Source organism: Sus scrofa, chromosome 1 (genome assembly GCF_000003025.6).
Source record: "Sus scrofa isolate TJ Tabasco breed Duroc chromosome 1, Sscrofa11.1, whole genome shotgun sequence".
In the NCBI taxonomy this organism is placed as follows: domain Eukaryota; kingdom Metazoa; phylum Chordata; class Mammalia; order Artiodactyla; family Suidae; genus Sus; species Sus scrofa.
The window spans coordinates 272,577,564-272,589,826 of NC_010443.5; the positions used below are offsets into that span (position 1 = coordinate 272,577,564).

The window sequence follows — 12,263 nt, forward strand, 5'->3', positions numbered from 1 at the left end:
GATCCTTAACCCACTGGGCGAGGCCTGGGATGGAACCTTGTCCTCGTGGATACTAGTCAGATTCATTTCCGTCGAGCCACAACAGGAACTCCAAAAAATACTTTTCTTGAATGAGAGTGTCTGCATAAGCAAACTTGGCACAGCGTCATTGATTTTGGTTGAGCCGAGCACTCCCTGTTACAGTCCTGCTGCTGTGCCTTTGAGCCCCTCGCTCTGCTATTAAGGCTCTTCTCACTGCAACCCTTCATAACAGTACGTGGAAGCACTTAAATCAACATGTGGGCGTGGCCACAAGTAGACTGCTGCTCATCCTTAACCACCGCTGGAAATTTCGTCTCATAAACTCCTAAGAGGTAACTCAGGATGCTGCTATGGTGCAGTGGGTTAAGGATCTGGCATTGGCACTACAGCGGCCTGGGTTGTTGCTGGGGCATGGGTTCAATCCCTGGCCCGGGAACTTGCCACAAGTGCAGTCCAAAAAAAAGGGTGGGGGAGTTCCTGTTGTGGCTCAGTGGAAGTGAATCTGACTAGCATCCATGAGGACACAGGTTCAATCCCTGGCCTCGCTCAGTGGGTTAAGGATCTGGCATTGCCGTGAGCTATGGTGTAGTTCATAGATATGGCTCGGATCCAGTGTTGCTGTGGCTGTGGTGTAGGCTACAGCTCTGATTCAACCTCCAGCCTGGGAACCTCCATGTGCCGTGGGTGCAGCCCTAAAAAGACAAAAAAAAAAAAAAAAAAAAAAAAAACCACGGGGGAGGGGGGACTCAGAAGGAGAAGGAATTATCTGAAAAATTCCATTTAAAAAAACACATTGAGTGTTCCCGTCGTGGCGCAGTGGTTGACGAGTCCGACTAGGAACCATGGGGTTGCGGGTTCGATCCCTGCCCTTGCTCAGTGGGTTAACGATCTGGCGTTGCTGTGAGCTGTGGTGTAGGCTGACGGCCGCAGCTGCGATTGGACCCCTAGCCTGGGAACCTCCATATGCCGCGGGAGCGGCCCAAGAAATGGCAAAAAAGACCAAGAAAATAAATAAATAAATAAACACATTGATACAAGCAAAAGCATTTTTTACCCTCAGGTGTCCAGACTATTTTTCCGTATCAATCAAATCAGGAAACCACTATTCAGATATTTACTAAACACTAATACAACGGTTGCTGCTTTTTCCATACTAGTAAGAATCACGCTCAGTTTCCTACCTTCAATGGATGGGTATGATTTTCATCACAGATTCTTGGCTAGAGATCTCAGAGGCTTTGGAATTTTAAGTCGGAGATCTAATGAAAAGCATTTTTATTCACAACTTGATTTTCTGGGACGATGTGTGTGTGTGTGTGTGTGTGTGTGTGTGTGTGTCAGAACACAGGTACACGCGTGGTGTGTATGTATGATGTGGGGGCATATTATGCGTATTTATATAGTTGAGGGTACAGGTTTCATGCTTCCTCAGTAAAGGAAGAGGAGGTTACTTAGGCTTCTGCAGCACTGGAAGTGGGGGTCAGTGCCGCTAACTCCCTGCAGCTCTGTGGGGCTGCCACGGCCGCCTCTCAGCCCTGCGGCCTCCTGAAACCAGACTGGCATCCAAGACCACCTGGGACCACCCCAGCAAAGACCTGGAGAACTGATTTCAATATGTTCTCTCCTCCTGGTAAAATATTTATTGAAAGTGTGCTGAGCGAGAAGTCTTCCTCTGGTTCAGAAATCGTTTGCCTGTAAACACACTGACCCGGGTGAGAGAAACCAAAAGAGACCGAGGAATAAACAAACAGCAGATCCACATTATGCAAAACGAACCAACAAACCAAACCCTGTGACTTTGCGGAGACGGCAGGGGCGGGAGCAAAACGCCCTGGGGCGGAGGACAGAAAGACCGCTGCTCCCAGGGACAGAAAAAATGACCACCGGAAACCAGAAAACGTTGCAGCTCGGGGGCTGCAGACCTGTCTTCGTTGGTTAATAGTTTTAGGGCAGTATTCTTTGCGAGGAAAAACCCTTACCCCTGCACAGGCGGATTAGCGGACGCTGTCTAGAGCAGGAACAAGAAAGAGAAGAGCTCTCCCGGCTCCTGGAAGGGCAGGGAGCAGGGGAGGATGCAGAAGCAGAGCGGCCGCCGGGCACTCACCGTTGACGAGGCCGTATTTCTGGGCCAGGAGGGCGGCCTGCAGACTCTTCCCGCTGCCCATGGGCCCGAGAAGCAGCACCCTCGGGGTGAAGGGGGCGTTAGAGCGATGGATGGTTTGGACATAGGTCAGAGCTGGAAAGCGAAGACGTGAGGCTGATTAACCAGGGGCCTAAGGAGGGAGCCGGCTTACAACACCTCTGCCTGGGCTCTCTGAACGGCAGTCACTTCTCGCTTCTACGGCTCATGGAGACCCTCTGTGCGCCCGCCAAGCGGCCGCAGGGCGAAGCTGCAGGGGAAGGAGGTGCCCTTCAGGCCGGGGCACTGAGGCGGGAGGGGCCGTGAGATGCCGAAGCGACTCTGAGCAGAGCCCTGCCCTGGAACTCCTCTAAGACAGCTGCGTGTCCCCGTGGCCCTTGTCCCTCCCGGTCCAGGAGGGTGGGTGTGTTGCTGGGGGCTGGCCTCGGGACACAGGACACACGCTAAACACTGGGTCGGGATGAGTCCCAACGGACTCGGACTCGGCGCTGAGCCTCACCCTGAAGCCCCAGGACCAGGCCGACCTCCTAGAGTCGGCTTCGGGCTTTGATAAACATGTCAGGCCCCATGGGGGCCTGGCACGTGGGGACTTCTGAAGGACTCGGGAATTGGTGGAGAGTAATTTGCAGCCTCGCTCCAGTGACACCACCAACTTTGTTGCGAGTCTCCAAAGAGGCAGGGATCAAATAGGTCCTGGGAGTGGGCAGATGCAGCCGTGCCACCCTGGCCCCTGGTGCCCCTGACATTTGACGAACAAAGAAGTGGGGAGATGGGGTGAGGTGCCTGCGCCATGGGGGCGCTGGATGCCAAAAGCTCTTGCACATCAAACCAGGTCACCTCCCACCGAGCGTGGAGAGGGAGGGGGGCATGAGAACAGGGCGCTAAAGGGCAGCCACTCGCACTTGGGCGGGGGGAGCCCCCGCCTGCTGAGGCCAAGGGCGGGTGCCCACTTCTCAGCCCCCGTCGCATCAAAACAGGGTCTCCCTCCCCAGCTCCACCTCCTGCCAGGGACCCAGACCACCCGGCCCAAGGCCAGCCGTGGGAAGGACACCTTCCTGACCCCGGATGGATTCTGTCCTGGGCGAGGGGCAGTGCCGACTCGCCGCCTTCGGGAACCCCGTCACCCTGGAACCTGTGACAAGTGGGTAGAGTCTGCCAACCTCACCCTCTGGACAGCTAGAGCACCTCCCTCTGGGGCCTCCACCACCAGGCACCAGTAGCACGCTCCCTAGTGACCACCACAAATGCCTCCAGACTTTGCCAGATGTCCCCAGGGGGCGGGGGCAGAATTGAGAACCACAGGGATATGTTCCCTGGGCAAACTCTGACCTCTCAAATCTTCGCGGCATTTTTTCACTGGAAGGGTCATTAATGATACTATGATTCTCCTCTTTTCATTTTTATTTTTAGATTTTGGTTTTTCCTATGGCCAGATTTTAAGTATTACATTTTTTTTTTTTTCCAAGACATACAGCAGCTCGATGTGGGATCTCTGCTCCCCGAACCCGGGCTGCGGCAGTGAGAGCACCGAGTCCCATCCACTAGGCCACCAGGGAAGGCCCGATTCCCCTTTTTCAGAACTAAAGGCACAGGTAAGTCACCTGTCTTCCAGGTTATGGACGAGAATCAGCATCACCCTGGCGAGCATACATTCCCAGGCTGAGCTAAACTACAGGCCTGATCTGATCTGATCCGTCCACGGGCCCACCAGAGATGTGTTTTGCTTGTCAGCGTATTACAGAGAGTTGGCAGGGAGACCCACTGCCACAGCTAACTCTTTTCCTCAGTGAGACAGACCCTGAGGAAGAGATTCGAGCAAGGCTGTCTCCGTCTCCAGATCTTCCCGGATGCAGCCCATGCAAAGAGCTCAAGCACTGCAGGCAAAGCAGCCTGCTTACAAACGATGCTTAATTTACAGTAAATAACTAAGTTAATTAGAAGTAATGATCCCCCAGACGGTCTCAACATCTAATTATTCTTTTTAAAAATATGTGGTTGCTGGATGCACTGCAGAGATATTAAAAAAATACACAGAGAGAATTTTGCATTCCAGTTTTCAATTTATCTCCCTGCATTATTAATTAATAATAATTAATATTCAGACACTCACATTTTTATTTACAATTCCAGCCATGAATTCTTTATGAATGATCATATGAACTTTTAAATTTAATTAAGTAATTTGGAAGTAATTAATGTGTAAATTCCGAATCATGGCATAAGATAAACGCTGTGGTTGTTTATCTTCAGAGTGCAGTGTTTGCTAGTAAAGACCCTTCCGAGAGGCAAAAATCACTGGAAATTTATAAGGCATCCGTAAGCCTGGCCTTTCCTAAGCAGCAGCACTTTCCAGACGTCCCCCATTGTCCACTGACCGCTTTGGAGAGCGAGGCTGCCCGTCGCCGGCTCTCGTAAAGCAAAGCCGATCTGGACGTCTGCTGGCAGGTGGGGGCCCGGGTGAGGGCAGGTCTCGGGAGCTCAGAAGCACCTCCCCACCAAAACCAAACTTCTCTTGACGGGATTTATGAGCGCATACAAACAAACAAACGAAAGGCCCTGTAAACGCTCAGGTCTTACAATCCGTGCGGTGGTTTTTGGTTCTATCAGGTACCCAGCAGCATCGCACAGAAGAGGATCCGTGGGGATGGGGACAAATGGGGCTCGGCAAAGCCTCTGCAAAAGGATAATTTAGCTGCCTTGCGGTGGAATTACCCTCACTCTCCTTGCCGTTGGGGGCCGGACGTTGGGTCACGGCAGGAACGTCTGAGGTTTACGAGCTGTTTCTCGGCACCAGCTACCGGGCTTGCGGCCTCAGACACCTGCTCGGCAGGATCTCGCCAGACCCTCACCTCGATCTGCGGGAAGGCAGGAGTTTCGTCCCCATTGTAGGGATGACATCACCGAGGCTCAGAGGGTGAAGAGAGTTGCCGAAGACTGCACAGCTGAGGTGTGCATGCAGGTCACCTGGCTCCGAAGTCACACCCACACCCCTCAACCTGCGTCAGCCCCTTTCTGGGAGGCCGCTGTGAACATGTGGTGGCAGGCCCAGGCCTGGCATGGGGCCCCTCATCCTGCCCTCAGTGGGCCCAGGACACCTGAGTGGTGTTGCTGGGGCTTTTTTTGTTTTTATGGTGGTGGTGGGTTGGGTTCCTTTGTTTTAACTTTTACCATTTTCTCTTCCTTCTCCCTCACCCTCGGGGCCAGACGTCTTGCTCCGTGTCCCCACACGCCCCCCCCCGTCTGTCCTTGCCCCTCCCCTCTCAGCCAAGTCCTCTGAATATCACGACTGTCAGGGACCCTGCCCTGGTTTCTGTGCAGGGACCCGGGCCATTGCGACCTGACTCCCGGGGTCCCAGGCACACCTGGGCCCTGGACACGGGCATCGCTGCCCGACTGAGTGACGCTGGGACCAGAAGGGTGAGGGCCCGTCTGCGTTTACCCTGGCAGAAGACGTCCACGCACGGCTGATCGGCAGGGATGACCCTGAGGATTTTGGGGTACGAGGGGGCGATCCTGACGATGTTTCTGTGGAACTCCAGCAGCTTCCGTGCCGTCTCTCCTTCCGAGATGCCCGCGGGCACCAGCAGGCGGTTCTGGATCTCGGGCTGGGGGGGCCAGTCGAAGGTGGTGTGATAAACCTCTGCAGGGAGAGGCGGGCGGGTGGAGCCTGCGGGTCCTGGGTGCTCGTCCACCCACCTGGCAGCCCGGCACCAGCCTCGGCTCAGCCGCACAGGGGGAGGGCGGCTGTGACTTGCAGGGCACCCGCTCCCTGCCGGGCACCCGCCTGCAGGCTCTCATTTCACCCTCCGAGCGATCACCCCCGAGTCCGCATGAGAACACCGAGGCTCAGAGACGCTGGGCGACTCGTCCCACGTCACCCAGCTGGGACGGGGCAGGGTCTGTCTGCCCAGAGCCTGGGGGTAAGGGCTGGCCGGGGCTGTCACTTCTGAGACCCCGGGCATGGTAGGCGGGGTGGGGCTGAACGTACCTCCGGTTAGGGGGTCCACTCTCTTCCCCAAGTTTCTCTCAATCAGGACCGTGTCTGGAGCACTGAGCACAACTGGACAGAGAAGGCAAGGAGTGAAACCAGGCGTGGTGGGCAGCAGGTCTTTTGGGGTGTAGATGACATTAAACCACCACCACCCCACACGCCCAGTAAGCTCGAGAGGCCTCTCGGCACCAGCACACAAACGCGTGCTCTCAGGACAGAGGGCGCCCAGGCTCGGAGGGTGGCCTGGGAACAGCCTTCGCTGCCGTAACTTGCTCCCGACCCACGTCTCCGTTTGGACTGCTTCTGCCACGTTTGGGATTATTTCCCAAAGGAAGCTTCTGGAAGTGGGATTCCAGGCACAAGGACTCACCGGGGTCAAAGTAAAACCCCGTTTCTCTAAGAATACGCCCCCAATGCCTTTATTTCCACTGGGCTCATCTCCTTTCCAGCTGGATCACTGGCCCCTCCAACCTCTCGCCCGGATGGTGCCGGGGCTGAGTGGGCCCTGGGGAGCCCACGACCGAGGGGGGCGCTCGCTCGTGGGGTCCGCAGGGAGGGCCCTGGGCGGGAGGGCTACTCACTGACGTGTCTGGGGGCGATGCCGAGGGTCTGGAGCAGCAGGGCCTGCTCCCGCGTTTCCGGGATGCCGTCCAGAATCCAGCCCTGGGCAGAGAAGTTGGAAAGGCGCTCACCTATCTGGACGCTCTCAGATTTTGTGCAATTATTAGAAAAGGAATATGACACCTTTACAGAAAGACTGGAAGAAACTTGGAAGAAAAAAGAAGATAAGTGTTTCTGACAGCCACGCCACCTTTCCCGAACAACCGCTCTCGTGGTATCAGATTCCCTTCTGAAGCTTAGGGTATGATTAGAATCACAACATACTTTTTTTTTTTTTTTTTTGCTTTTTAGGGCCGCACCTGTGGCATATGGAAGTCACCAGACTAGGGGTGGAATCAGAGCTGCAGCTGCCAGTGTACACCACAGCCTTAGCAATGCCAGATCTGAGCCGTGTCTGTGACCTATGCCACGGCTCACGGCAACACCAGATCCCTGACCCACTCACTGGGCGAGGCCGGGGATCAAACTCGCGTCTTCACGGACCCTACTCAGGTTCATTAACCTCTGAGCCACAAAGGGAACTCCCACAACATACATATTTTACGTCCTGGTTTTTTTCATCCTGTGCTGTAACCACCCGTTCGTTTCACACTGGCCCACGTCTTCCAGGGAGTGAGCCTGCCTCGCCCGCGACTGGACCTTTCAACTGCAGAGGGTTTCACTGCTGGGAATCACGCTGTGAGGAACAACCGCTCAGAAAGGAGAGACAAGGAACGACCAGGTCAAAAAAAAAGCCCCCTTTTCTTGCAAACAAGTCCTAGGGAGTTCCCTGGTGGTCTACCCGTTAGGACTCAGTGCCTTCACCGCTGCAACCTGGGTTCAACCCCTGGTCTGGGAATTGAGACCCCACATCAAGCCACGGAACACCATGGCCAATTGAAAAAAAAATAAAATAAAAAGGCCAAGTCCCAAATAGAGCATTATGAGGCCTCAGTTCAAATTCCTCTTCCTTAGTGATTTCATCAAGGGGCTGAAATGCCTTGGGCTTCAGCCCCTTCTTGGTACAGTTAGAGAATTGCTTCAGAAGATTTTTTTTTTTTTTTTGCCACACTCGGGCCACAGGTGTGTTATATGGAGGTTCCCAGGCTGGGGGTTGAATCGGAGCTACAGCTGCTGGCCTACACCACAGCCCACGGCAATGCCAGATCCTTAACCCACTGAGCGGGGCCGGGGATGGAACCTGCATCCTCATGGATCCTAGTCGGGTTTGTTACTGCTGAGCCTCAACAGGAACCCCTCACACCATTTTTTTTTTTTTTTTTGTCTTTTTGCCATTTCTTGGGCCGCTTCCATGGCATATGGAGGTTCCCAGACTAGGGGTTGAATCGGAGCTGTAGCCACTGGCCTACACCACAGCCATAGCAACGCCAGATCCGAACCACATCTGCAACCTACACCACAGCTCACGGCAACGCCGGATCCTTAACCCCCTGAGCAAGGCCAGGGATCGAACCTGCAACCTCATGGTTCCTGTGGGATTCGTTTCCGCTGCACCACGACGGGAACTCCCTTCAGACCATTTAAATTACTGTTGCTTCATAATTTTTTGTTCTATCTAATAGGGTATCTCCTCCTTTTTCTTTTTTTCAAAAAGTTGTTCTTCTAAGGAGGCAGAAAACTATATTGTCTAAGTTCCAAAACATAAATTCTGCAAGATTTGGGAATGACACTAAATGCGCAGATTAATCTATGCAATACCACGTCCATACACTACCTTCCCATTTGTTTAAGGGTGTGTGTGAGTGTGATGTCCCTCGGCAATGGTTCACACTGAACAATTTCTAAAGTCCTTTCAAATCCTGTGAGTTCAGAGTCACACACACACACACACCATTACTGCTTTCCATGCATGGTCAGATAAAGGAAACTTGGAAGAGTGCAGTAAAACCACAAATTGCCTCAGGTCCCCATTCTGCGGGGAGTGGGGGGCGGCCAGACAACTCCAAGTTGAAGCTGAGGTCTGTGACACCGGCTCCCAGAAGAGGACCACCCCCCACCTCCGCCATAAGCCCCTCCCTCTCAGTCATTACACGGACTTGGGTGCTTGAAGGTGGGAGGATGGACAGATGGGCGCGGGGTCACTCGTAACTCGCAACACCTGACCTACAAAACACCACGTGGGGAGGGCAAGAAACGCCTCTCTTGGGGGGGGGCATGTTTCTTCAACCGTCAAATACGTAGGTTCCGAGAGCCTCGACTGACAGTTTAAAAAAAGCAAAACAAATTTACAGAGTAAAGAGTATTGGAAAAATCAGGCATGCTTTCATTAATTTCTTAAATTATGCAGGAGAACGCACAGCCGCAGAGCCCCTGGTTTCTCGAACTAATGAAGCAAAAGTGCAAAAGAACATTTTTTTAACAGCCTTGTGCTCCCTTAAGTCCTTGTTAGAGCCAGCTGGGCGCTGGCTGCAGCTCCTAAAAAGAGCAAACATCGTGCGCCCGCCATGGGCACAGGGGCGCAGAGCTCCCCCACCTACACTCTGGAGGCTGACCCACCTGTTCTGAACTTTGGCCACTTTCAGACCCTTTGCTTTTCCCGGATTTGGGGGTCGGGGGAGCCCGAAGCCATGGATCCCTTCTTCTAGGACAAGGGCTGGTAGTTGGGTTTTGCCTTTGGGCTCTTTGAAGCCGAAGGAAAGCTGGAACTCCGCGCAGCACCGAGAAAGACCCCTGCTTTTATACTGCATTACGGAGCAATCATTCTAATCTCGCCCATAAATGTGCAGCTGATATCAGCATGTGGTCCAAAGCTTTTAGAACGATTCAGGGGAACAGCTCTTGCCGACTGGAGAAAGCGGGCCTTCCAATTACACAGGAAAAGTGCAGCAAAGTGAGGCACGTCTCCCTAATTAGCCGGCCTCGCCGGTGCGCCGTCTCTCCGTGCAGATGAGGAATTTCAGGAAGAAGAAGGGGGGGCTCGGAAGGGAAGACCAGGCCACCAGCTCTCTGGGGCTACTCCCCAGACTCGGGAGGTGGCCCCCCCAAAATTAGGTTGCCGAGGGGCCTCTGAGGGCAGCACCCACGCCCCACGCCTCTGGGGAAGGCAGCCTTGGAACCCTCAATCCCCGCACCAGGCCACTTGGGAAGGAAGGGCCGGGGACCCAGGCCTTTGTGGCGTCAGGGAGTGTGGGTCAGGGAGCATCCTTGAGACGGGAGCCCCAGGCTTAGTGCCCGGACAAGACCCGCCCTCCCAGAGCTCCTGCGTTTACAGAGGTCATGTGCCAGGGCCCAGCTGCAAAACGGACCCCTTGGGTTTGAGAGCAAGCTAATGGCTGCAAATTCTGGCAAAGCCAGAAGTCATAAATCAGTAAGCAGCATCCGAGCCCTGCCGTGATGGGACACCGGTGAGGCTCGTCGTGAGGGCCGTGGGCCTGACTTCCAGGAGCGGCTGGATGCGGAGGTAGCAGTCGGTCCCTAATTAGAATACATTATCCATCTTCCTGACACTTCAGCGAAATGTCTCTTGCACTCTGGAGCTGCAGCTTTGTTCGGAGCAGGTTAATTGATATTCCGATGCCTCCGCTCGCCATACCCCCGTGGCTCGGTTCTGTTTTATCACACATCAAAAAGGCCGTCTGCTCAGGGCACTCCACACGCCGGCTCAGAGCTGGAGGTCGGCACAGCTGCGAGGGGTACGGAATCACGGGAGGGACAGGCACCGAGCAGATGTCACCGACGAAGAAAAGGGAAGGGAGAGCAGCCAGCCAGCCCGGGGAACCTGGCGAGGCCCAGCAGCGTGGGCCGCCGCCACCGAGCGGGCGCCGCTCTGTGTGAACACCGGCCTCTCCTGCCCCGTGACCAGTATTAAAGCGCAATTAGCCGCTTCGCACCGCCAGACTCGCGCCCTCTGGGCCCTCGGCCTTTTTGATGCGGTGCCCCTCGGCCCCTCCCCTCTCCTCCTCAGACCAGAGGGGGGCGCTCCCCCGGGTTCCCCCTGGTCCAGCTCCCGGTCCAAGCGCAGACCCAGGCTGCTCCATCCCCCGCTGAGTGCTGCCTCCTCACAGGCCCGAGGAGGCAATCTGAGGCTGAAGGTTTGGATTCAATAAACCGGAGCCACGCGGCTCCAAGTCGGAACCCGGGGAAGCCTCACAAGGTGCATCGCAGGCCTGCTCCCCCCACCCCCAGCCCCCGCCTTTCCTCTGACGGACCTTAAAGGTTTCCCAACATATGGAGGAGAAAAACAGGGAGATTTTATCAGCCAGAAAAGGAATGCATACTAAAAGACCAAGTTTGGGAAATGGATGTGTTGAAAGGCAATCAGTGAGAACAATGAGAGTGTTTGACGAGTACAAAGAAGCCAACATCACATCGCCCTGTACCAGCTCCTTTGGTTTATACAAAACCATGAGGCTCTTGGCCCGACGACGACGCGGCATCTTAGGATCACCTCTGGATCCAACGCATCTGAAAGAGGACCAGCAAGAATGTTTACTTCGAAGTTCAATCTCAAACAGCAGCCACCCCAGAGGGTGTGCCTGACCGCGCTCCAGGACAGGGCACCCCCGGCTGGCGTTCCCGACCGCGCTCCAGGACAGGGCACAGTACTCGGTTACCTGCCCTGTGCACACGGGCTCTGCCCCCCCCCCCCCCCCCCCGCCAAGGCTCTGCCCGGCCATTCTCTGTGCACAGCCCAACAGTGCATGTGCTCAGAGGGGCTGGAATGTTCTGGAGCAACTTTTCCAGACAGCCGACAGTTCCATCCTTGATCATCAATGACACCTGCACAGCACTCACACCTGCGAACGCGGGATACTCCTCCGTCTGCAGGTTGCAAGCCAGGGATCGCCTGGGCGTTAACGAGGGTGAAGCACGGATGCGAATGTGTGGGAGGCTTTTTATTAGTTTCCAAACAGCTAAAGAAGGGTTTAAAATCAATTCACATGAAACGTCTGCGGGGCCGCTCTACTGAGGAAGACCCTGGTGGAAAAACACCCCGTTCTGTCCCCAGATGGGCCAGCGCCACCCCAGTTCCAAGGCTGGGGCGACACCGAGGGGACCCACAGCAGGGAGCACTCGCTTCACAGAATCAGGTTTCGCTCTCGGCTTCAGACCCAGTTGAAAGCACAAGAAATCAGTCATCCAACAACAGCCAGCAAACGGTCCGTTCCTTCTAAACATCTTAGAGCACAGCTGCGGTGTAGACATGCCTCTTCGAAACAAGCTTAGTCCGTAAGGGTGTCAGCTCACGCCAGCGGTGAGGAGCAGGGCCCTGGGGATCAGCCTGTGCCACGGCCAGCGTGTGACCTTCAACCAGGCACCGGGATCCCTGGGGGCCTTGTGCTCCTTCTGTGCAAAACGGGGACACTGCCAGCCACACGACCCGTGGCTGCTGGGGCACTTACATGAGGACCATCAGCAAACACACACACACACACAACAACAACAACAACAACAAACCCCGAACAGTGCCTGGCGACAGAGAAACGGCCCGGTCCCTGCTAACTGGTTTCATCAGGAGGACCACCGCGCAAGGTGAATTATGTTCCGTTC

At 55.0% G+C, this 12,263-nt stretch overlaps 1 protein-coding gene across 4 annotated transcripts in view; it reads right to left on the bottom strand.

Annotated features, from left to right (window-relative positions):
- Positions 1 to 12,263, bottom strand: part of AK8 (adenylate kinase 8) — a 128,008-nt gene that overhangs the window by 79,903 nt on the left and 35,842 nt on the right. For all 4 annotated transcript variants that reach the window (XM_021070832.1, XM_021070835.1, XM_021070821.1 and 1 more), the window contains 4 exons: positions 6,734 to 6,815; positions 6,150 to 6,221; positions 5,601 to 5,801; positions 2,126 to 2,257 (listed from right to left, as the gene is read on the bottom strand). In XM_021070832.1, the coding sequence (XP_020926491.1) occupies positions 2,126 to 2,257; positions 5,601 to 5,801; positions 6,150 to 6,221; positions 6,734 to 6,815 (487 nt within the window). The remainder of the gene's footprint in view (positions 1 to 2,125; positions 2,258 to 5,600; positions 5,802 to 6,149; positions 6,222 to 6,733; positions 6,816 to 12,263) is intronic.